The sequence below is a fragment of the Petromyzon marinus genome, chromosome 50 (assembly GCF_048934315.1).
Source record: "Petromyzon marinus isolate PM22_M1 ecotype Great Lakes invasive population chromosome 50, UKy_Petmar_22M1.pri1.0, whole genome shotgun sequence".
Taxonomy (NCBI): domain Eukaryota; kingdom Metazoa; phylum Chordata; class Hyperoartia; order Petromyzontiformes; family Petromyzontidae; genus Petromyzon; species Petromyzon marinus.
This window is the reverse complement of record NC_133716.1, coordinates 10,966,363-10,993,050: the sequence shown is the minus strand read 5'-3', so window position 1 is coordinate 10,993,050 and position 26,688 is coordinate 10,966,363. Positions and strand designations below refer to the sequence as shown.

Here is a 26,688-nt window from a genome sequence, read left to right as displayed (position 1 = left end):
AGGTCCAATTGAATCCTAATGTCATGCGTGACTTTTTGAACTTTGAGTTTAGAAGGTTTTAACAGCACCACTTAAAAAATAGATAGGATGGATGCATTGCTGCGAATAGATTGCTGTTGCCGTCTTTAGATGTTGACCAGCGTGGTTAAAGTATGGGCAATTAACCCCCACAGCCACATGGTATGCAGTGGATTAACAAAAGGCTTGTACGTGTACATGTACCCTGAACCACTAAATACAGTACAGTAAATACCCATAATTGGCAAATATATTTTAATAAATCGCATTGCATTTGATCTGGTAACCATGGATTTGTGTTTTTTTTTAAACTAGCGTCCCACAAGTCAGGCATCGCCTCGACCCATGGAGAAGCATTCATCAACAAATACAGTCATGGACTTTGGAATGTCGCCGGGCAGGCTGCTGTGGGCAGGGATTGAGACTGGGGTCTACGGCTGGATGGATGCCACGCAATTCCAGTCAGTCGGAGTTAAGAGACGTGTTTTTATCACTTTGATCTCAAGAGCAGCGTGTGCCGTTAAACGGGAGGTGATAGGTGGGGGCTTGGTTGACTGGCATTGCCATAATCCGTCACGTGTCGCTGGACCTGGAATAGGGGTTTCCTGCCTTCGGGAGGCAGGATGCTGGCGCCCGCCATAACTTTTGAAGAGTCCTGAGTAGTCAACAATAATGACGAGCGAAATTGACAATTTGTCCAAACCCTACTGGGTAGTGCGTAGATGGGCGACTATCATGCTTAAAACAGGTGTTATAGGCTGCTTCTGATACGTTACTTCAGTGGAGAAAAATACATTGTTGTAACTGTACAGGATGGTCCAGAAGCCTCGTGACGACCAATTAATTGACCCCGAACATGTTTTGACTTTGCATATTAATTTCTGTTTTAATGAAAAAAAAATACTTTTGTCGAGAATTAAATGGGGGGGGGGGGGGTCACAAGACATCTGGACCACCTTGTACTTCTGTGCCTTCTCATCTATGATCCCCTCTTTTACCAACTTGCATTGACGAATGTGGGTTAGCTTGCATAAATATAAATGTGTCGTTAAACCCACCACCATCTGACACGGCCAATTCGTTACGAGTACAGCACACTGGTGTGTTGGAGAGTAAACCCACAACATTGATAATACACCGGTGTGCTGAACTCGTAACGAATTGCCATGTTTTGTTAACGTGACAAACCTTACTAATTGGCTGTGTTGGGTGGTGGCGGGTTTAACGACACATTTATATTTACATGACCTAACCCAAAAACAACTCCCTCTATTATGGCTAATATTAGTCGCGTGTTAAACCTACTACTGTACAGTCATATAACCCTCTGACGGTGTGGGGAAGACCGCGTCCACACGTCCATCAGTAAATTGATAAGAGGGCCGTGCATGGGCATCTTTTACTCATGAAGCGCATTGAAGTGGACCTTTTGGTGGTATTTTTTTTTGTCACGCAGGCACTAGAATAATGTTGACATGCGCAGGCACGTGGCCTTGTGTGCCCTAACCAGATGTGGCTGCAGCCCTCGTCATGTCCATGTGGGTCTGCAGTCTCGCAGGAGGTTGCTGGGCCCTGCTCTGAATTTTAAGTCTGCTGCTGTTGCTGCTGCACTGTATTGTTTATGGCTGCCGCGCCTGGGGACTTTTACCAATAGCCCCGAAGGCAAAAATCAATTTCCGAACGATTCTGATAATCAATGTAGCTGTTCGATAGGTATCGTGGAGACTTGGAGAATAGCCACTCTTAAGACAAGTGTTCTTAGTGTAACTGAGACGTGGTAATCGGAATACATATGGATAAGGAAACAAACACAATCAATGATGTGATATTGATTGTCATGGACAGTAAGCGGCCTTGGAGAGCAGACGTACGGAATAAATTTTTGTTATGGCCGGTAGACGAGATTGGCAATGGAAAGGTGTCCAAATGAGGGAATGTGCTTAAGTGGGTGACCCCTGCGGAAACTTAGCACTGTGCTCCGTTCAAGTAGTAGGGAGGAAGGGCGCCACTGTGGCGAGATGTTAACTACCTCGCCTGGTCTACAGGACGTTGTGGGTTCAATCCCAACCCTGACACCTTGCATTTTCTTCCCATGGTCACATGGATTTTTCTCCATGTCCTCCGGTTTTTCACTCCACATTTAGAAGCATGCTTTTAGAGTATTTGGTTGCTATGCTATAAATGTCCACATGATAAGCCACTTCGTTGAGCTATCATGTGGCCAGATTGCTTCTGTCAAGTAGCTATAAAGCTCGGTGGGCCTTACCTGGTCAAATAAAAAATTGTTTGGTAGTTTTAGGTTAGTTTATAAGTGCACGAGTGAGATAGAATGCAACACTTCATGCCCGTGAGGGATGGTGACAGCGTTGGGAGGCCTTCATCCAGGAGTGAATAGATTATGTGGTTGTATCAAAGCAACTCTCAAAAGTTACCAATCTACATGCACAATCGCATCTCGTATGGTGGCGTACTGTGTGTTGGCCACTCTGAAGCTGTTTGGTTACATCCGGTTGCATTTCTCGTGTTGGGAAATCTCTAAAGGGCAGCCTGATTTGAAAGATGAAGGTGATATTTATAAAAAAAATAACCCCACGGTTTTAAAGTGCGTAAATATGCCACGGTTACATAAATCTGTGCTGTTTGAATGAAAAGCTCCCACTACTCTGGCCCTTCATGCGACATACAGTGAGGGAAAAAAGTATTTGATCCCCTGCTCATTTTGTACGTTTGCCCACTGACAAAGAAATGATCAGTCTATAATTTTAATGGTAGGATTATTTGAACAGTGAGAGAATAACAACAAAAAAATCCAGAAAAACGCATGTCAAAAATGTTATAAATTGATTTGCATTTTAATGAGGGATATAAGTATTTGACCCCTCTGCAAAACATGACTTAGTATTTGGTGGCAAAACCCTTGTTGGCAATCACAGAGGTCAAACGTTTCTTGTAGTTGGCCACCAGGTTTGCACACATATCAGGAGGGATTTTGTCCCACTCCTCTTTGCAGATCTTCTCCAAGTCATTAAGGTTTCGAGGCTGACGTTTGGCAACTCGAACCTTCACCTCCCTCCACATATTTTCTATGGGATTAAGGTCTGGAGACTGGCTAGGCCACTCCAGGACCTTAATGTGCTTCTTCTTGAGCCACTCCTTTGTTGCCTTGGCCGTGTGTTTTGGGTCATTGTCATGCTGGAATACCCATCCACGACCCATTTTCAATACCCTGGCTGAGGTAAGGAGGTTCTCACCCAAGATTTGACGGTACATGGCCCCGTCCATCGTCCCTTTGATGCGGTGAAGTTGTCCTGTTCCCTTAGCAGAAAAACACTCCCAAAGCATAATGTTTCCACCTCCATGTTTGACGGTGGGGATGGTGTTCTTGGGGTCATAGGCAGCATTCCTCCTCCTCCAAACACAGCAAGTTGAGTTGATGCCAAAGAGCTCCATTTTGGTCTCATCTGACCACAACACTTTCACCCAGTTGTCCTCTGAATCATTCAGATGTTCATTGGCAAACTTCAGACGGACATGTATATGTGCTTTCTTGAGCAGGGGGACCTTGCGGGCGCTGCAGGATTTCAGTCCTTCACAGCGTAGTGTGTTACCAATTGTTTTCTTGGTGACTATGGTCCCAGCTGCCTTGAGATCATTGACAAGATCCTCCCGTGTAGTTCTGGGCTGATTCCTCACCGTTCTCATGATCATTGCAACTCCACGAGGTGAGATCTTGCATGGAGCCCCAGGCCGAGGGAGATTGACAGTTCTTTTGTGTTTCTTCCATTTGCGAATAATCGCATCAACTGTTGTCACCATCTCACCAAGCTGCTTGGCAATGGTCTTGTAGCCCATTCCAGCCTTGTGTAGGTCTACAATCTTGTCCCTGACATCCTTGGAGGGCTCTGTGGTCTTGGCCATGGTGGAGAGTTTGGAATCTGATTGATTGCTTCTGTGGACAGGTGTCTTTTATACAGGTAACAAGCTGAGATTAGGAGCACTCCCTTTAAGAGTGTGCTCCTAATCTCAGCTCGTTACCTGTATAAAAGACACCTATGAGCCAGAAATCTTTCTGATTGAGAGCGGGTTAAATACTTTTTTCCCTAATTAAAATGCAAATCAATTTATAACATTTTTGACATGCGTTTTTCAGGATTTTGTTGTTGTTATTCTGTCTCTCACTGTTCAAATAAACCTACCATTAAAATTATAGACTGATCATTTCTTTTTCAGTGGGCAAACATACAAAATCAGCAGGGGATCAAATAATTTTTTCCCTCACTGTAGTGCTTTGTCACAATCTACGAAGCATGTTGAAGTCTGCTGCTGCCTTTGGCCTTTGAGGATTGGCTGACATAAAGATGGCATTGCTGTGACACTAAAACAGATGAGAGTAGCATAATGCATGCAGAGAGGCGCTTTCTAGACGGCAAAATGTGCAATTGTTACCATTGCATCAGTCCTCCCGCCGTGTCACGTGACCTGATATTGGTTGCATAATTCACACGAGGTGAGATCTTGCATGGAGCCCCAGGCCGAGGGAGATTGACAGTTCTTTTGTGTTTCTTCCATTTGCGAATAATCGCATCAACTGTTGTCACCATCTCACCAAGCTGCTTGGCAATGGTCTTGTAGCCCATTCCAGCCTTGTGTAGGTCTACAATCTTGTCCCTGACATCCTTGGAGGGCTCTGTGGTCTTGGCCATGGTGGAGAGTTTGGAATCTGATTGATTGCTTCTGTGGACAGGTGTCTTTTATACAGGTAACAAGCTGAGATTAGGAGCACTCCCTTTAAGAGTGTGCTCCTAATCTCAGCTCGTTACCTGTATAAAAGACACCTATGAGCCAGAAATCTTTCTGATTGAGAGCGGGTTAAATACTTTTTTCCCTAATTAAAATGCAAATCAATTTATAACATTTTTGACATGCGTTTTTCTGGATTTTGTTGTTGTTATTCTGTCTCTCACTGTTCAAATAAACCTACCATTAAAATTATAGACTGATGATTTCTTTTTCAGTGGGCAAACGTACAAAATCAGCAGGGGATCAAATACTTTTTTCCCTCACTGTAGTGCTTTGTCAAAATCTACGAAGCATGTTGAAGTCTGCTGCTGCTGCTGCCTTTGGCCTTTGAGGATTGGCTGACATAAAGATGGCATTGCTGTGACACTAAAACAGATGAGAGTAGTATAATGCATGCAGAGAGGCGCTTTCTAGACGGCAAAATGTGCAATTGTTACCATTGCATCAGTCCTCCCGCCGTGTCACGTGACCTGATATTGGTTGCATAATTCACACAGCTCTGTTCGAGACCACCAAATTGTCAAAAATTGTGGCCGTATCATTTCAGGCAGCAACTATATAGTATGTATAGTTGTTATGCATAACAACGATATACCAGTTCTGTCCTTGTTAGGAATCATAATTGCAGTGTGGCCATAATGATCGACTTCTGCTCCTGCCTTGTGCTGCTCTATAGGGAAAACGTCCTCACCGATAATCAGGATACAGTTTGGCACTGCCTCGGGGCAACACTTCAACCACTTTGAATACTTCTGTGTTTCTAATTTGTTGCTGCTGCTAAAACTCGTTCGAAAACTCCCCTTCAGCTGTAATCGTCAGCTCACAAACATTCCTTTGCCAATGTACCAGTAAAACAATGAATGAATACACCCATCAGCTCTTTGCACACCACTCTGAACTCTGTAAGTGGTGTGTTTAAACTTGGCTCGCCTACCAGATTGTAAAAATAAAAACCGCAACTTGACTTTTACTCTTAATTGCTTTCGTTTCTAAGCAGCTTCTCCATGTGGATCACATTTGGGAGTGTTACTCTATAGCCAGAACAACAAGCAATTCGTTTTGAAGACACGTGTTTTGGATACATGGCCTTGTTTACTGATGCTTGAAGGTTAGGTGTGGTATGTGTGCATGTTTTTGCACATTGCACTTATAATGATGATCATTTACAGCCTAAACCCACTGCTGGTTGAAGGCTTACCCATGCCATGTAAGTCAAGGATAATGTTTGACCATACTTCACCATGCTGGTCAATGGGGGTTGGTGAGTGCGGTGGGGGTGGGTGGACTAAGGACTGGTCCAGACATCTCTACTGATGTTGGTCATGGCCTGGAATCAAACTCTGCCGGCTTCATAGTGCAGCACTCTAACCACTACGCCACCGCTTATATATAACGTACAGGTGTGTCGTGGGATGTACTCGTGTGTGTGTTTCTTTTGTATGGCCGTCATGTTCATTTGAGTGTATTTTGATGATTTAATTACCGGAGGAGTTACCAGCCCCTTGAAACTAATCCCTGGCCTGGCACAAGCATGATGCTACCACTTAGTGGCATATGGCAGCCGCGTGTGTATATGACCCGTGTCATGCATTTAAAAACACTGTGATGTGTTCCCTTGCTTGATACGTGACATTTGCTCTTGTCAGTATATGTGACGTGTCTGTACGGTACAGTATTCTCGTGTGTATGTTTAATTTTGTCTTTGTGTATGGGGAGCGGTGGTGCAGCAGTTGGCGTGCCGCGCTACGAACCCGGCGACCCCAGTTCGATTCCCGCTCACGGGTCAACACCAGTGACGATTATTTGAACCGGTCCTGGGCCTATCCGAGGTAAACTCAGCCTCAAATGAATACCTGGTACGATGTGTAACCATCGCCAATGGGGGTTCTGGCCACCCACCCCCTCGTGTACCGTGCCAATTTTCATAGGTGCTCGCTAAACAGCCCTTGCCCCAACAATCTGTTAAGGCTATAGTGTGTGTGTGTATATGCCAGCTGGTGGGCAGTTACACCTCGTGTGTCTTTTGTACACACGGGCAACATGTGTTGGAATTGAGCTAGGATATGACGGACTTTCAAATCACCGGGAATGCGGCCGATCTTGTCAGAACTCGGAAGCTAAGCAGGTTTGAGCTTGGATTGTACTTGGCTGGGTCATCACCGTGGGCAATGGACAAGCAGAGTGGGCATTGCGAGCAGCAGACGGCGGTGCAGCAATAATCCCGTACTTTTCCCACCTTGACCAAGGCAAATTGACCAGCGTAGTGAAGTATGGTCAGATATCTTTCAAAGCCCCCCCCCCATGGTTTTAGGAGGACCCTCATCCAGCAGTGGAATGACAACATCACCGCCAGCGCTGAGACTCACTGCCCTGGACACGCATATATCAACTTAAGGGGTGCACAGTTCACATGAGTGGGCATGAGACCCGATGACAGGCAAGCAGGCTGCTCCTACATCAAGCGTGAGATATCCGCACGAGAGATTGGGCTGTTATATCAGAATCACAATCGGAACACATTCCTGCGGGGGGAGCTGGTAGGAACGTTGGGTTGCTCGGTCAATGGCCAGGGTCAACGGCAGCACCACGTGGTGTATTCCGCAAATATGCCCGACTGTGAGGGCGGGCACAAGCCGGCGTGAGTAGGTTAAACGTTGAGTTTTATAAGGGCACCACGGGGTGACCAGCCCCTCCCCACCCAGCCCCTCCCCACCCTCCCCTCTCCACCCAGCCCCACCCCTCCCATTTTTGGATGCAGGACGGACGGACACAATAATCCCCTGTGGGCTGGTGTAACCAGGAGGTTCCTACCAGTAATATTTGTTTATACTGGAGGAATCTGATGAGCTATAAAGTAATTTTTCACAGATGTCCAGTAGGGGCGGGTAACAACGTTACAACACACAATACACAAGCACGATAGGAGTTCAAAGTATAGGAAACGTAAGCAAATAATAATACAAATAAAACAAATCTTTAATTTTACCAGGTAAAGCCCATTGAGCTATCAGCTTATTTTTCAGAAGTGACCTAACCACAAATGAGAGCTCAACGAAGTGGCTTATCGCGTGGAACGTTATCGCAGCCAAATACTCCAAACGCGTGTTTCTAAATGTGGAGGGAAAAACCGGAGGGCCCGGAGAAAAATCCACGTGACTCCTGGAAGAGAGAGACACGCAAACTCCAAATACACAGCAGCAGGCGTCAGGGTTGGGATCGAACTCACGACCTCTTGTATACCAGGTGCGGTAGTTGGCCTCTCGCCACCGTGACGCCCCAGTGCAAGTGGCAACACTGCAGGCCTGTATATGCACACATCAAATTACACATACTGGAGTGAAAATGTCAAACGGGGAGGGGGGGGGGTGTCTCCTTGCTCACATGAGCAGTTGGGTGGCACTCATCTATATACGTGGCCCTGAGCCAGTGGTGGAAATTCCACATTGCCATGGTGGGGTTAAATAATTGCATCTGGAATACATTTCAGACGTATTACAGTTGTGCTACTGTTTGACTTTACAGTACTGTCCAGTGAAATGGTGGTGTTGCTGTGCAGTACAGTGACAGAGCGGTGTCACTGTACCGTCGTGATAACCATGCTGCTTCCTGAACCTGGCAGCTTGAGCTGAGTTCATGGACGACGGCTAACCTCGGTCGTAAGTGATATCCGAATCGGTTCTCAGCCCCTTGCAATCACCGATTTGAATTGCGAAGGGTTGATCCAGCATCCCCCATGACTCTGGTGGGATGGGGAAGGCTTCATCCAGCAGTGGATTTTTAAGGGGCTGTAAAGATCACAGCTATACCTTCGAGTATATGGAGGTAGATCCAGGTTTTGTGTTTATCCACTTAGCTTGCTCCTGATATCCTGGCAGTCATTTACAGAGTAAACACGCACCACAGGATAAATTTGCTCATCTTGTTTGTTGATAACCAAACATTAATTGTGTGGGCAATTATGATTGTTTGCATATTGCTCTTTGGGGGCACAGGTGATAGGAGAAGTAGATATTGTGATCGGCAACAATGTGTTTCACTGCATTTTTCAGTTCGTTATGTTACGCTCGTTAGCGATGATGATGGTGGTGGTAAAGTGTTTTCATTATCACTTTAAAACATTTTTTCGAGGTGATTTCACGTTAAAACGTACTGCGTATTTTCGTAAATCATCGGTGTTCTTTACGTTGATGTCGCCCTGAACGTTCATCAACGGTCCAATTATTCTGAGTGCGATGAGATAATGTTCAGCGTGACAAGTAGCCCACCGAATATGTTTAGCGTCGATCATTTTTCAAAGGTCAGCATTGGTGTTAGGCCCAGCGTAAGTTCACGGAATGTAACGGATATTCTCCGCTTAATATATATTTTTTAAAATCTCGCTGAGGTTGGCTTGCGGGGCGACGGCCCTATTAATAGCGCCGCTTGCCCTGTGCTGGGTGCGGATGTGCAGCTTCCGTGGAGAGTTGCGTCGGTTAAAGCTTTTGACGACAAATCGCATGTTCTTTTCAAGCATTTCAGGAAATCCTTTGGCTTGTTCTTCGGAACTGCAGCGAACAGGCATCAAGTAAACAAGGTGACATCTACGCCCGTTCAAGTTGACCTGAGGTGGATTCCCATCCGTGTGCTTATGCTCTTACGTGCGCTATGACTGACAATTTGCTCTTCATAGAGTGCTTTAGCCCCATTGGTGCAGTTGATCGGCATGACCCTGAACTCCAGGACACGTTGCTTTAGTGTTGTGTGGTGCTGGGTTTTGTTTCTCATTCGTGTTTGCTGCTATCAACGTTTCCCTGCCTTGTCATGCAGCAATATGGCTCATTGTTCTGTTTTTTTTTTTGTCCAGGGAAGCTGAGTCACAGGTGATTTTTTTTGTTTTTAGGTTGCATGTCCGTATGTTGAACTTCTATCGCACCGTGTGTAGCCAACCATGCTCATCGGACGTGTGGGGGAAGGACAACAAGCTAAACACAACAAAGGCGTTCTAAAGGAATTTGTTTCCAATCTAGATGATTTAAAAGTGCATAGCTCCAGTCGCTTCCTAATATCGGAAGGAAGAGCGTTCCAGACGGCTGCAAAAGCGCATCTGAAAGCGTGCGATGCAGTGGCCGTCTTTGATCGACGGCTAGCCAAAAGCCGCTGCGAGGATGACCGGAGTTCGCAACTAGCTTGTGATGCTAGTTGAGAGGCAAACTAGTGGTGCAGTGATTTGCGGACTGTGCTATGAACCCAGCAACCTCAGTTTGATGGATAATATTGGTGGTGAGTGATATATTGAACCGCAACCCCAAATCGTGGCAGGTCATTGAATCGCTAAGGGGGTGAGTTGACACGTGCAGTATGCCTTTGTTCAAGAGACTTAAGACGCAGCGTTGGTGGATCATGTAGGATTGTTGGATGTAGGATGTTATACTGAAGGAATCCGGGGAGCTATAAAACTGTCCAGTAAATGTACATATGCAGCCCTTCTCTCAGTCCACTTGTGGATGAGTGCCGCCCCAAACTGTGCGGGTTTTTGTGGCCGTACTTCACCGTACTGGTTAGTGTGACTTGGTGATGGTCTGGTGATCATAGACATTGTAGCATTGAAGTATGTTGATGCACTGCCTTCCACATTGGCCTCAGTTCACTGCAGGATGAGGTCCTCCACACGCCGTGTGGATTGTGGGGGCTATTTGACCATACTTCACCATGCTGGTCAGTGCGAGTTGGTGAGCATACAGGTTAGAGCATAGTCAGGGGCGGAGCCAGGATTATGACTTGGAGGGGGGGCTGACTTCAATATTCTGAGATATCCAGTGTAATGTTTTCCAATGGGCGCCACAAATGTGTAAAACAAATTTTATTGGATTTGAACGCAGAGTTTATTAATAGGTCGGAGCCGCTGATGTGGCTAATAAGTTCGATAAGTTCGAAAGGCTGCCGCTCAAGCAGCCTGCAGGGCAGCACAAGGTGGCAGCCTGCAGGGCAGCACAAGGTGGCAGCCTGCAGGGCAGCACGAGGTGGCAGCCTGCAGGGCAGCACAAGGTGGCAGCCTGCAGGGCAGCACACAAGGTGGCAGCCTGCAGGGCAGCACAAGGTGGCAGCCTGCAGGGCAGCACGAGGTGGCAGCCTGCAGGGCAGCACACAAGGTGGCAGCCTGCAGCATTTTGCAGCAGCCGGATATCCGGTTATCCAGATTACCGACTTTCCCAAAATTTCAGGGGGGCTAAGCCCCCCCCCCCAGCCCCCCCTGTGGCTCTGCCCCTGAGCATAGTTCAGTACAACAATGGATTCGTTGCTACACTTCCCCCGACTGACAACGTAGGCCCTCTGTAGCGCTACTACACCTGTCATGCATGGTGGTCGCTTATCCAGGCACTGTGCAGACTCAATACAGCTTAGCTTCCGAGAGCTGTCGAGATCGGGCGCATTTGGTTATAGGCAGTGTGAGCAAACGAAGCACTACATTGGAAACGTTCACTGATCGTTAATCTATTAATGGGTCAATTGCTCACGGCTTGCAACATTTATGAGCTGGTATTACGGAGTGCAGTTCACTCGGCCTCCTGTTGTGCACAGCGTTCGCTGTAACACTGGCAACGCTGCACAACTTCTGCATCAATTATTCATCAAAATATTATATCATATCTGTGCCATTCGTACAGCACAAGGCTATCATGAGGGCACTGTGCTTCGCGAATGATTGTGTAGTATTGCAGTCATTTTAAAGCAGGTGGCAATGTTGCTATATCTAGATTTAAAGCTTTCGTGACTGCAAGGATCCATACTCTTTGGTTCTATTCGGTAAAGTCACGTAAAAAACAACAAAAAATAAAAAATTGACGACCTTTCGGCCACAACACAAGTGGCCTTCATCAGGTGAAGGGAGCAGACTGTCTAGAGGACAGCGCTGGAGTGAACACAGCCAAGCTCAGACCGCGACCTTCAAGCTGTGTGAGAGGAAGCAGAGCGCCTTGACAAAGGAATTAGCATAAAAATAGCATTTAATTGGCGGACTTAGCATGATGAACGGTGTATAGGGGGGGAGCAAGTGCAGACCGGCGAGGGGGGGAGGGGGGAGTTTACATATTGATGGTGTGAAAAGGGAATTTAAGCAGCTGCGAAAGTTTGGGATACCACTACTTGAAAAAATATACTGTACCATTGAAAATTAGTTTAATGTTTGGTTTGATTCAGAACATCTTTCCAATGGTTGCTTAATTTGAAACCATCCTCTCGGTTGAAATTGTGTGTGTGTTTGTAAATCTGATTTGCCTCGTGAGCAAATCTCTGATAAAAACCCGTGGGTTTGCAAAGAAGCTTGGTATCGGAGAAAATAATATCGTGATCACCCACAGTGTTGTAACAGTGATCAGCTACGGCAGAAGAATTCGTTCTGCCGTGTTTCAAATCTGATTTGTGCTCGCGAATTCGGTTAGAGACATGTCGTTTCGTCTCCCCGATATAGCAGTCACCACAGGTGCAGATCAATTTGTAAACTCCGGGGTACTGTAAGTCAGGAATTACATCCTTCACGGAAGGGATCAGGTCACGGATTTTGTGTACTGTATTGAACCGGACCAGGATCTTGTGTTTGTTTAGAATTTTGGAGATCTTTTTAGTAACGCCTGCTATATATGGCAGTGTGATGGTTTTGATCGGAGTATCAAGTGGTTGTTTCTGTATGGAGGGAGAAACAGCTTGGCGGATGGTACGGTCAGAGTATCCATTCCTTTTTAGGGCCAGATGTACATGTTTTAATTCACTGGTCAGGTGGTGTTGGTCCGAAATGCAATGAGCCCTGTGGTATAACGTTTTGATGAGATAATTATTTTGCGTCGGGTGGTGGTGGGAATCAGGTTTCAAGTAGGAATCTGTGTGGGTGGTTTTCCTGTAGACAGAATGTCCCAATGAGCCATCAGGTCTCCTCTCAAACAGAACATCCAAGAATGGCAGCTTGCCATCTTTCTCCACTTCCATGGTGAATTTGATGGCGGGGTGTCTGGAATTAATGTGGTCTAGGAAAAGGTTAAAAGCCGGGAGGCCATGTGGCCAAATGACGAAAGTGTCGTCTACATATCTCTTCCACAGGGAAGGTCTGAGGGTGGAAGTCTGGATGACGTCTGATTCAAATTTCTCCATGAAAATATTGGCTATCACTGGTGACAAGGGGGATCCCATGGGGGTACCCTCATTTTGTTTGTAGAAGGAGCCATTCCAAGTAAAGTAGGTATTGTTGAGGCAGTGCCTAACCAGTGCAGGTGTATCGGGGTCTAGTCCATGTTGGACCAAATTTTCAATTATTTCAATGGTATCAGGTACTGGGACCTTGGTGAACAAAGAGACCACATCGAAGCTGACAAGGATATCGTCAGGGGACAGTACAACGTATTTGACCATAGAGATCAATTGGGCTGAGTTAAGTACTGCTGAGGCGGTCTTGCCAATGAAAGGCAGCAAGGTATCTGACAGAAAACGGGCTAGTCTATAGGTAGGGGAGTTGATCGTGGATACGATGGGTCGTAGTGGGGTGCCTTCTTTATGAATCTTGGGAAGACCATAGAATCTAGGGGGTCTTGCAGCAGAAGGTTTTAGGGAGGGACGTTTAGTTGGGTCGATTAGGGAGGTCGAACTTGTGATGATCTTGTTGGTTTTTTTATCTCCTAGATTATTAGTAGGGTCATTTTTTAAAATTTTGAGTAACTTCCATCGTTGAGCAGATTCTGGATTTTGTTGTTGTATGAATCTTTATCCATAATTACAGTAGCGTTGCCTTTATCGGCTGAGAGGATGACTATATCGCTTCTGTTTTTTTAAATTCGCGAGTTCAGAGCGTTCATTTTTGCTGATGTTACTAATGGGTTTCTTAGCATTCTTAATAATAGTGGCTATTTCAGCTCTCGCAACGTCTGCTTGGATGTGTCCTACGCCTTTGAGGGCTACATCGACCTGAGAGATGATATCATCTACTGGTATGTGTTTTGGGGTGACAGCAAAATTCAGCCCCCTAGCCAGTACTGTTTTCAGATTGTCCGAGTTTGTTTAGCCAGCTGTGTGGTTGGTGAGTCATTTCGGAAAATTTGGACCATGACACCAGCACACACGTGGACTACTTCTTCTCTTCATTTGATATCGCAGGATCTTTCATGTCCACAGTGAAGCAGACGGTACGCATTTGGGAGTTATTGATAAACCCGCGGTATTAACCAGGACGGCCGGTGGGCTCGAACCCGCGAACCTTCACGACAAACTCTCTGCCTCTCGGCTGTGTCACCACCAATTATTAAGGCCTGTTATTAATTCGCAGGCCTGGATGCTTTGAATGTCATTTTCTGCGCCGGTGCAGACACCAGCGTTTTTTTTTCTATTGCAGTGATCATGTTTCAGGAGAACCAATGCGTTTGCACTAAGTTATTATAAATAGCACCTCGGCGTGCGCAAATGTGAGTTTAAAACTCTCCGCGTGTTGCAACGTAGTCGTGAGTTACACTGCAGCAGGGACGTGTCTGTATGGCGGCCAGCATTTGTAACACATGACACGTGTTGTATTTAAAGAGGTGTCTAAATGTGTGCTTAACGTGGGTTGGGTGTTTGTGTACGTCAAGCGTGTGTGCCTGGTCAGCCCTTCAGTCGGGTGGTCGGTCGGGAGTTGGCTACCTGCTTGCTGGCTTGCGTGCGTTTTCATCCAAACTGCATTGTTCCCCTAAAAAGTGATGGCCTTCACGGATGAAATAAATTAATAAATGCTTAAATGTCAAAACATTATCTTTAACGCCCACCCTGCAGGAAAGCACAAACCGTCTTGGCGAGCTTACACCAGTGGTTTAAAAAAAGTATTTATATTTCAATGAGACCCCTGTACAGAGCGCAAACCACGACGCAGGGAGGGGGTACAGAAACCTAGGTCGCGGACTTCTGTGCTCCTGGGTTTCGAGCGTACACCAGTGTTATGCAACTGTTTTTGGCTTAAGGAGAGAAGCACAGGTAATTAAATGCTCCCTGGTCCACATTCAGCCTGCACAAAGAGCGACATTCCTGTTCACGTCCTTGACTTTCCCTGTGATTTTATGATTTTTGGATGACTGGCTGTGAGGATGTGTTAAATCACTACTGTGTATATGTGTGTGTGTGTTCTTGCCATTGGAGAGACAAAGGCGGCCGGGTGTGGTGTTGGCCAGCCATCCCCCTCGTGTGCCGTGCCGGCCTTCATAGGTGCTCGCTAACAGCACTTGCCCCTACAGTCTGTTACAGGCTATAAGGGGGATCTTTGTCTTTGTTCTTGCCTATGACCGGTGACCCAAAATGTTCCAAATCTCAGCAAATCTCAGAATCTTAATAAGCCTGGACAGTGCTTTGATTGATGACCACCAGGCAGATATTAGAGTGGGATGGGTGGCTGTGGAGCTGTGTTACATGGCGGTTAGCAGACAGGAGTGCACTAAAATCCATTGTTGTACTGTACTTTTACGCTCCCACGTGTATACTCACCGCCTTTACAAGACAAAGATCCCCCGTATAGACTGTTGGGGCAAGTGCTGTTAGCGAGCACCTATGAAGGCCAGAACGGCACACGAGGCGTTGGGTGGCCAGTACCATGCCCGACTGCCTTTGTCTCCCTAGTGGCAATGTTTACACACCGCACCAGGTACTCATTTAAGGCTGAGTTGAACTAGGGGAGGCCCAGGACCGGTTCAGATTATCGTCACTGGTGTTGGCCGTGAGCGCAGCGCACTAACTGCTACACTACCGCTACACTGCCTTTACCAATCCCTACTGACCAGCATGGTGAAGTATGGTTAAATAACGTCATGACCTTCACAGCGTGCGAAGGACTTCATCCAGCAGTAACTTAAAAAAAAAGTTGTATATATATTTTTTGGATCATAATCTGCTTTACGTAATGGTGGTTATTGGAATTGTGGTGTGTGCATAATATAGGTAATAAATTCTGACCTTGAATGCACTCTATCTCATTGGATCTCACAAGCTAAACGGTGTCTAGACTGGGAAACTGCTTGGGAATACCAAGTGCTGGAGGCTTGTGCTGTGAGGCAGCACAGAAATTGTTTCTGTAATCCATGTGGAGCTTTTAGTGTCATACCCCTTTCGTACGTGAAGCGCATTTTCCCCACAGGCTAAACTTTCACGAATGGATTTGGCCATTATCCCAATGCTTGAGACTTGGTGAGGCCTTCCCGGGGAAGTAGATGGTGACCGGTTAACTGATCGCTCAATTTTGATTTAAAGCTTTCGTGACTGCAGTAATTCATATTCTTAGTTTTTTCGGTAAAGTCACGTTGAAGAGAAACAACAAAATAACAAAATATATATAAAACAATAAAAAATTCTCACGACGTTTCGACCATAACTCAAACGGTCATCATCAGGTGTGTCGGTTTGCATAAATTTAGCCGTTTTCAAAATAAATTTATGCAAACCGACACACCTGATGATGACCGTTTGAGTTATGGTCGAAACGTCGTGAGAATTTTTTATTGTTTTATATATATTTTGTTATTTTGTTGTTTCTCTTCAACGTGACTTTACCGAAAAAACTAAGAATATGATCGCTCAATCTTAAGGTTGTGAGTTCAACACCAATTCGGGGGCTCGACTCATCTCACAGTCCCTTTGAGTTCAGTGAAATAATCGCCAGCAGTGGTTGTGCTGTGGATGATGGGTTTCCTCTTTTGGCTGCCACTCATTCACACCGGCGTCATCTTATCAGCCATCATCTCTTCTAGCGACCTGTGCTAGCCAAGCTCACTTGTGGATGTGTAAACTTTGACTTTAACATAGCTATTTCTGTGACCAGTCACAAGCTAATCCCTCAGCTATTTCAATGCCAAATTCTCCTGTTTGATATGTAAACTCCTTTGTCAAGGTGCCTCACTTATCTCACCCAGCTTAAAAGACGCCACGAATCTTAGCAGCGTTCATGGAAGCTCTGTCGTCCCGACAGTTCTGTTCCTTCACCTGAAGAAGGCTACTTGTGTTGTGGCCGAAACGTCGTGATTTTTGTTTTATTTTTTACCTACGTGACTTTACTGAATAGATCCAAAGCGTATGGATCCTTGCAGTCACGAAAGCTTCAAATGTAGAAGCTCACTTAACTTTCCTTGACACTCGGTGTGATGTATCTGACTTCCGTTTGTTCTCTGATCCACGTTCTCCTCTCGCTGTTTCTCATTTGTAATTCCAAGCACACACAAACACACCCCACCACGCTTCCGTTTTTGTTTTCTCTGTCCACCTTTGCAGGCGATGCCTGACGCAGCGTTGCCGTCGGTGCCTTTTAAATAGTTCCGTGAACAGAAACGCACATCGCAAAGCTTTGTGTAAACTCATGCATGCGCTTGACCGTTCTTCCCCATTTCAGGAGATACTGCGCGTGGGAGACACGAACCAAGATGGGCAGCTCGACTTTGAGGAGTTTGTGCGGTACGTCAAGCAGCACGAGAAGAAGCTGTGGCTCACGTTCAAGAGCTTGGACCGGAATAACGATGGTACGTGGCGGTTCGTGCCGTGTCTCCACGTTCACATTAGGGCGCCGCGGTGGCGAGATGTTAACTACCTCGCCTGGTATGCAGGAGGTCGTGAGATTGATCCCGACCCTGACACCTGTATATTTGGAGATTGCGTGTCTCTCTTCCCGTAGTCACGTGGATTTTTCTCCGGGTCCTTCGGTTTGTCCCTTCACATTTAGAATCAACGTGCGTTTAGAGTATTTGGCTACTATTCATTTCCACGTAAAGCCACTTTGTAGAGCTATCATTTGTGATAGCCAGGTCGCTTCTGAAATAAAGCCGTACAGCTCAGTGGGAATTACCTGATAAAATAAAATACAAAGTTTAGATTAATAGTCACACGAGCGTTGAGTGTCGCTCGTTTCTGCTTGTGCTCGTATGAGCAAGGATATGCTCCGATTTACTTTCGATGGTACCTGTGATCACTGTTGAATCAACGTTGACGTATCTGTCCATATTTCCTGTCTTTCCGTCTGTAACGTGGGGTCACGATAACAGTTACAGGTGATCCAAAGTAAAATCAACGTTCGTGTAAAGTTGTGTTGTTATGAAGGCCTTGCCCTATAGGAAACGGGCCAAATTGCCCAAAAAGCGTTGCCTAAAAACATAGTGACCAAAAGCAGTGTTCATTGGATTATTCTTGGTGGTCTTGAGGCGTTGGCGGAGATCCAACATTCCTATGACAAGCCTTATAACCGAATCGCTCAGAATGTGCCCGAGCTCATCAGATCCCGGACGCTAAGCAGGGTTGAGTCTGGATAGTGCTTGTGTGAGCTTACAACTCTGCATGTCACAGTTGTCATAGGCTGCTGTTGGGCTACATAGTGGGCAGCAATGAGGCAGTGGAGAAAAACACATTGTTGTCCTGCCACGTATATGCTTCCTCACCGTCGCCAACCCTCACTGGCTTAATGTGGTGAAGTATGGTCAAACAACCGCGCCCATGATCCACGTGGTGTATTTTTCTATGTAGGTGAGGTGATGATTCCTGATATATCGAACTCCTTATCAGGCGACAATGTCCACGTTTTCTGACCCGTATTTCAGAGCAGGTAAATGTGCTCCGGATTAAAAACGTTTCTTCTTTAGACACAGTGGTGTGTCGCGTATCACGAGTAAGTTTTTGTTCGCCACGGAGACGGAGCGGTGAAATCAGCTGGTGCGCTGTGAGAGCTGGTGGCGGCTGTTGGGGAGGCCTTCATGCGGCAGTGTGTACATCGCGGGAGATGAAGAAGCTCGCACGCGAATACACGCGCGAGGCGAAACCCAACGCAAACGATACCCGAGTAACACAACGGTTTACAATGCCACTATCAATAATTTAATAACGTGCAATTCTATGCCGGTTGTTACTTCTTCCATTCAAGGTCTCTCAAACACTCCGCCACACGTAATGATCGTAACCTGACCCGCTAGTGTTCAGCATTTATACGCAGGCTTGGTTACGCACACACGAAAGGCCCTCGGTCATTCCACTGTTGTATGAGGTTCTTCTCACACCGCATGGATTTTGGGTTTTTTTTGTCATACTTCACTACGCTGGTCAGTGTTGGTTTAGTAAACGCAGGGGGAGAGGGGGGTATAGCAGTGAAGTGTAATGATTTCATTACACAGGCTTGGCACATAGACTAAAAGCTCTTCTTTGTTAAGCAGTGCCCGCTGAATTCCTCTGTTTAACCAAACATAGACTGGTAGCCGTATAAATCGTTTGTTTAATAGCCAAACAATGAGGGTAGGGTGGTCTTTCTGATAAGCGGTGGATGGGTAGTGCACGCCTGTTCCAGGCCGACCAGCAGTGAACAAAGGTCAGAGGCTGTGACAGGGGCCACAGTGTCGACTTTGAAAGCAGACACACTGTGATAATGAAATATTCACCGTTGGTTACAGATTGTTTTTCAGTTGCTTAATGCACACTCTAGAACACTGTATCGAGCTGGAAGCCAAATAGCTGATGGAAAACTGTCCACTTGTTTTACTATCATTATTATCATCATCATCAGGCATGGTCTATCCACTGCTGGGTGGAAGCCTCCCTGCACTGTTACCATACCTCACGTGGCCTGCGATAACACGTTCCCGTCTCACTGGTACGCGCGAACCGATCTCATCGCTCCGTATACAATCCACCTGTAATGGTCGCACTAGGTATACATTCTGATGTGTTCTCTGTTCGTCAATTATTATTCTTTGTGAAGTGAAAGAGTTGGACCTGACTTTAGCTTCATTCTTTTATCTTGAACCCGACTCCTTACAGCCTTCTTTGTTAAGGTGTTCAATCACTCCCTGCGGTGACGATATGATCTGCAGATCTAACGCGACTCGAATCAGAAGAGGCGCAAGACAAGGAGAAGAGCTCTCTCCGCCAAAGATATTTGGAGCGACGTTCAAAAGTGCTTTCTGAAAATTAGTTCGGAGAAATAAAAGTGTCAACACAAATTAGGAACACACTGGTTCTCATCCGAAAGTAAATAAACGTAACTTCTGTATGCGTATAACGCATGGGACCAAATCACCCATAAAACCTTCCCATTTCGTCGGCTCTCTGAAGTTAATCAGATTTGAGCCTGGGTAAGTGTTTTGATGGCTGACCGCCATGCACAACACAGGTACTATAGGCTGTGTGGCTATGTTCGTGGGCAGCAGAGGGCAGCAGAGCAAAATCCATTATACTCTACTTGTAAGTTTCCACGTCTATGGGCCCCACCTTCGCAAACTCGCACTGACCAGCGCGGTAACGTATGGTCAAGTACCGCCCTTGACCTGCAACGGCGTGGGGATGCTCTCATCCAGCAGTGGGTTGGCTGTGCGTGCATGCGTGTGTGTGCAATGCAGCTGGGATTCTCACCATCGTGATTCTTTTTGCAGGTGAGATCGACGCGTCTGAAATTATGCAATCCCTGTCAAGCCTGGGTGTGACGGTCAACCTGCAGCAAGCGGAGAAGATACTGAGAAGGTGAGAGAGAGGCATTGTCCCGAGGTGCTTGGCGAGTGGTGGAGGCGCCACCGTGGTGGCTAGGAGGTGTTAACTACCTCGCCTGGTGTACAGGAGGTCGTGGCTTCGATCCCAACCCTGACGCCTGCTGCTGTATATTTGGGGTTTGTGCGTCTGTCTCCCCGTGGTCACGTGGATTTTTCTCCAGGCCCTCCGGTTTTTCCTTGCACTTTTAGAAACACGGATTTTAGAGGATTTAGCTGATAGAATTTCCATGCGATAAGCCACTTCTTGAGCGATCATTTGTGGCCAGCTGTATAGCTCAGTGGGCTTTAACCAGTAAAATAAAAAAAAATCTTTAGTTTAGTTATCGCGTGCTCCGCTGTGTACTTAGTTACCTGAGTTCATTTGCCAGCACATGGCTAACATCAGTGGCGAGTGATATCTTAACCAGTTCTAGGTACCCCTTCACCAACCTGCCAGAGAAAAAAAGCATGGACAATGCAGTGCCCTTGGGGCCTGGCCAGTGTAGTGATACCAATCGCATCACTCTATTTTTTCCGCGCAGCCTGCAATTCCAACGTTTACTTGATTTCCGCCGATCCCACGATCACCTTGAGAATAAGTATTTGATTCCAAGCATGGAATCTCGCTTCTCCGTAAGGAGGGCGATAATTGCCCACTGCCATCGTCAAATATCTGCAGTAGATTCCACGCGCATTTGTCAATGAGCATACATTGGTTGGTAGCGGCGGTGCAGTGGTTCGCGCTCTGCTCTGCGATCCCAGTGACCTTCGATTCGTGAGTGATGTCAGAACTGATTTTACCGCCTTCCCCACCTTCTCTCCTTCAACAACCCACACTGACCAGCGTGATGTAGTACGGTCTAACAACGCCCATAACTGACACGGTGTGTGCGGGGGACTTAATGTGGCCGTATTGTTTTTGAGGTGACTGCATTACATCTTCATGTGTGTGGTGGTAATGTGTTCATGTGTGCAGTCAATCCATTATGCATGTAGCTGTCGGCATGGTAGCCTGGATCAAAAGATATCAGCTGTTGACAGGTATTGGCCATGAATGACTAAGGTGACCTATGAATAAATATTATACACTGACAAAGGGAAAGTGTATGCATCAAATGTATTTTTTAGAACTTGATGATTGATATAACAATAAAATGTATAATACAGGGTGTACAACACATTCCTGCGGAGGGAGCTGGTAGGAACGTTGGGTTGCTCGGTCAATGGCCAGGGTCAATGGCGGCGTGGTGTATTCCGCAAATATGCGACGGGCACAAGCCGGCGTGAGTAGGTTAAACGTTGAGTTTTATAAGGGCACCACGGGGTGACCAGCCCCTCCCCACCCAGCACCACCCTCCCCACCCAGCCCCTCCCCACCCTCCCCTCTCCACCCAGCCTCACCCCTCCCATTTTTTGATGCACGACGGACGGACACAATAATCCCCTGTGGGCTGGTGTAACCAGGAGGTTCCTACCAGTATTATGTTTGCTAGTTGGTGACAATCTATTGTTGCGTTCTATATTACAAGAAAATCACTTGCAAAGTCATACACTTTTCTGTATTGACGACTTTTTATTGGAATACTGAGATTAAACAATACATTAGTGTCAATATTTAACTTATTTGTGGTTGGGTGGTGGGCACTTGTGTCTACGCATTGCACTACCAGCCCGGTGACCCGAGTTCTATCCCGGCCACGGTTAACGACAGTGGTGGGGGATATCCGAACGGACTGTTACCTTTTTCGATTTAAAGCTTTCGTGACTGTCGTCCTGACAGTTCTGTTCTTTCACCTGATGAAGGCTGCTTGTGTTGTGGCTGAAACGTCGTGAGAATTTTATTGTCTTATTTTATTTTATTATTTTTTTCTCATTCTACGTGACTTTACCGAAAGAACCAAAGAAGGACTGTTACCTGGTTATGGGCAAAAATGTGCACGTGTGCGCACCGTGTGTTTTTTTTGTACGTTTGTACGTGACTTACCCTGTCTGGCGCACGCGCGTGCGATTGCGTCTGGCTGGCAGCATGGACAAGGACGGCACCATGACGGTGGACTGGAACGAGTGGCGCGACTACCACTACCTGAACCCCGTTACGAACATGAGCGAGATCATCCTCTACTGGAGGCACACCATGGTACGCGTGTGTTCATCATGTGACTTTGTGATGCTATTTTATTATTCACAATCGAGATTTTTGCGTGAGATCGCGTCAATATAAGTGTGTCGTTAAACCCGCCGCCACCCGACACGGCCGACTAGTAAAGTTTGTCACGTGAACAAAACGTGCCAATCCGTTACTTGTTCAGCACACCGGTGTGTTGGAGAGTAAACCCACAACATTTACAATTCGAGTAACGACGTTTCACCAGTAATTAGAACGAGCATCATCAGCCAGATTTGGCCATTGTGGGTTTAATCTCCAACCGGTGTGCTGTACTAGTAACGAATTGGCATGTTTTGTTTATATGACAAGCCCTTATTATTTGGCTGTGTCAGGTGGTGGCGGGTTTAACGACACATATATTTACACGATCTAACCCAAAAACCTCTATGGATAATATTGGTTTGCGAAAGCCTATGTGTTAAACTGACTTTTTTTTTCAAAATGAAAGCTATTGTGTAAGAATTTCCGCGAGCCCGTTACTGCCAGTCACGCGTTGCGGTTGGAGGATCTCCCATCGCATAGAGCCGACCCGACGTGACTCAACTATGTACCGGAGGTAGGGGGGAGTGGGACAAATGAGAGGTGTGGGAGAGTGGGCCTCATTGCCCCAGCAGATGGGTCCTAGTGGTTTCTGTCAAACCGAGCCGGAGAACAAACCGTAATCCGCCTCGCAAGACGTCTGAAACGGGCTTGGGGGGCCAAGCGGCACCAGGGGGCGGGGATGCTATCATTGAGTGCAACTGAAGACTCTCACCGCGTCGCCTGCATGCGTCTCAACTCGCACTTTGCGCGTGACATCGGCGGCACGTGATGATACGCCTCGGCTTCTACGGTGGAAAAAAACAATCCTGTTGCACAGGGGTAAATAGGTATTTTGTGCACTGTGCTACACTTGGAATGCTTGTATTGGAGGCTGTCTGGTGTTGCAGCCTTGGGCTGCAAGGTGGCCAACAGATGGCAGAGCATCTGTGTGGAGGTGTTATCCTCTCTCATTCACGGGTTTTCTTCGGGTGCACCTTTTTTTTCTCCCATATGAAGCCAATCATCAATGGAATTGGCCAAATCGGTGATGCTCACCTGGTTAAATAAAGGGCATTGCAATTATATATGCTCGCTAACAAATATTGCCCCCACCAATGACACTGTATGAAGTTACACGGGGGGAGGGGAGGGGGGGATCTTGCAGTAGGCGTCAGTCATTGTGAACGGGTTGCAGGCAAATATAATTTACAACCTTGGCAGCGAATTGCAATGTCAAAGTTACGATGCAGAGATGTGCAGCGCACGGCGATGACGCACGCGGTTTGGTTTAATCAGAATTATTTTTTGGCAAAGGCTCGTGGTTATATTCCCCTTAACTCGCAACTGACTCATTCCCAACCCGCCCTCCCAACCTATCCATTTACACACCGTTATGTAATCACTCTCCCAAAGCGGCCCAACCCCTACTGTGTCGGTCGCTCACACGGGTAAAGGAGCTTCGAGTTTTATGTTTCGTGTAAGAATAAAAAATGGGGCCTAAACTTATTTTCAGTCTTACCCAGAATAAATGCCGTTCAGATTGCTTTCCAGCAGGTCAATAATGAGAGCTGTTGCTGAGGACATTTTTGAAATTGTCTTTTTGATTTCTCCTTCAAGGCTAATTTTTACCTCTTAAATTTCTCGCCGGCTCTGTAGCCAAATTTGTCGACCATCTTTTGCGGCGCTTATACAGGCGCGTGCGAGCGTTCCTTTTCTCGTGAGAATATCGCCTGGGGGAGTTGGAAACGCCATACAGTTTCAGCAGTAGATTGTTCCTCTTTGCCGAGATCAAGCCCACCTCGAGTGATCATAATATGTTGCGGAAGCATTAACACTCATCCTTAAATCCGCCTGTCTGTCCACCTAGCAATATAAATGGGTGCACTACATTTTAGTTGGTCAGTGAGTCACGCGTGGTAGATTAAAGTGTGGGTACTCCCCCCCTCCCCCCCCCTTACAAAATGTCTGGCCAGCATGGAAGAGTAGGCCAAATACCCTAAAGAGGTCCCTCTAGGTGAGGCCCTTCTGCCAAAAAAGTGGCATGAGCAAGTAATTGGCAGAACTTGTACAGTTAACTATAACTAACAAGTGTGCGCGCCTTTGAAGGGACCTTTCCTAGTATTGTTTTGATGCAATTAGACGCCCCTCCTGAGGGTTATTAGAAAGCGTGATATTCCAATCGTGACCCAGAGAGTCTAGACTGTAGAGGAATAAAAATACGCTTGGATATTCGCCCACATTCACGCAAATCTCGGGTGTTGCCCGTGAAGTCAAGCCCTGTAGAATTTATTAAATGTGATCTTGATGCGTCTTGGCGGCAAAACTGGCTTTCAATAACAGTTATAATATTTATACGTTTCACCCATGCAAAGCCTCATTGAAGGTTAAGACTCTTTCAGGAGGTACCCCGCTTTGAATTTAGTTTGGTTCTTAGAATGAAAAACCCCTGAAATTTAAACTTCTGCTAAAACTCTAATGGGGGAGGATGCCACCTCTGGTGATGCCATTGCCAGCTTCGTATGGCAGGGCAAAGAACGTTGAGTCAACTTCCCATAAAATGGTACGTATTTTATAACCCCAGATGTATGATGGGCTGAGTCAACCCCCTGACCTAGATTTGAACTCCCGGCTTTGGGAGATTGTGCATCCGGTCATTTAGTCACCGAGCTCCCGGCGCGTGGAGCGAAACGTCGGACATCATGCCGAACAGCACGCAGTACAAACGAAAAAGTCAAAACGCACCGGAGAGAAATGACATCATCATAATCATTGTAATGATAACTATTGCTTACACTTACTGTTCCAATAGATCTTGGACGTGGGCGACAGCATGGCCGTGCCGGATGAGTTCACGGAGGAGGAGCGGCGCAGCGGCACGTGGTGGCGGCAGCTGGTGGCCGGCGGTGGCGCCGGCGTGGTCTCTCGCACCTGCACGGCGCCGCTTGACCGTCTCAAGGTCATCATGCAGGTGACCTCCAGCTGCGCTGTCCATTTGACTTGACTCGGTCATCGTTGATCCGTTTCGAGCCAGTTGGCAGGATATTCGATTCATTGCTGTTTATACATCGTCCTTACTGCCATCGGCTGTCATCACAAACGTGCTATGTAATCCATTGTTCTCTATCAGGATGCTTATTTGATTTTTTCCAGTGGGCCATGTAACAATGCATGCGCTGGCAGACTAAGTGATGTCCGTATATCATTTGTACAGATGTTGTGACATCACATGGCTGCATGACAGTGGTGGTGAGTGTCCCTGCGCTCTGAACCCGGTGTCCTGATGTTCGATTCCTGGCCACGGCTGACATAAGTGGCAAGTGGATATCTGTACCGGTACTCGCATTTAATAAAACAACCTCCATGATAATGTGTGCGAAGGCCTACACGCAGCAGCGTATTGCGCATGTACAAGCACAGGCACTGTCTCCAATGATGTGCTCACCCTGCAGCACCCGTTGCTCCCTGTTTGTCTTTGTTTACTTCTGCCGATCTGCCCTCCAATAACTAGGCCGGAGCTCGCCCTCTCACATTCGGAAGTCTCTCTATCTTTATCTGCCTTCGAGTCCTCGCTCAGCCACCGTGGTGTAAAATTGCACCCCGTTTCCATATGTAATGGCAACCCAGGCCAGATTTTTTCCAAAGTGACATTTCCCACGTTAGCTGTAGCACAACAGAGTTAATTGAATCATTGATCGGGTTTCCGTTCCGGTTAATCCACCGGCTGTGGCTGGTAAGCAGCCTTTGGCAAATCCAGCCTTGGCTCAAACTGATTCTGGCTCACCGGGGATTTTGTTTGTCCTGGCGATGGTTTCGCAATGCGGGGAGTGGCAATGTGAGCTTGCCACTTGTAGTGGCGATCGCACTCTAAATTCCATCACCTCTGCTTGCCTATGATTTAATATATATAAAAGGCAAAGTTGTGAATGTATCTGTTCAAAACGTTTAGCGTACTTCCCGACATGCAACAAACTTTAAATTTGCCATGTGGGTACTTTCCAGACTGTACACCATGCAAAAATTATAAAAATACACTTTTGGTTTTTTTTGGGGGGGGCGGGAGCTCAATAATGCATAGATTTTTTGCACAGCAAGTGAGCTTTGACATCAAATCTGTCATGTGACCCGCGCATGTGGAAGCGTAACGCATTGTAGTGTAGTGGTTAGCGCTACGCCGCGCTACGAACCCGGCGACCCGAGTTCGATTCCCGCTCATGGCCA

At 46.7% G+C, this 26,688-nt stretch overlaps 1 protein-coding gene across 1 annotated transcript in view; it reads left to right on the top strand.

Annotated features, from left to right (window-relative positions):
* Positions 1-26,688, top strand: part of LOC116953114 (mitochondrial adenyl nucleotide antiporter SLC25A25-like) — a 57,789-nt gene that overhangs the window by 4,747 nt on the left and 26,354 nt on the right. The window contains exons 2-5 of the mRNA XM_032972961.2: positions 17,177-17,303; positions 20,190-20,277; positions 22,308-22,419; positions 25,280-25,438. Of these exons, the coding sequence (XP_032828852.1) occupies positions 17,177-17,303; positions 20,190-20,277; positions 22,308-22,419; positions 25,280-25,438 (486 nt within the window). The remainder of the gene's footprint in view (positions 1-17,176; positions 17,304-20,189; positions 20,278-22,307; positions 22,420-25,279; positions 25,439-26,688) is intronic.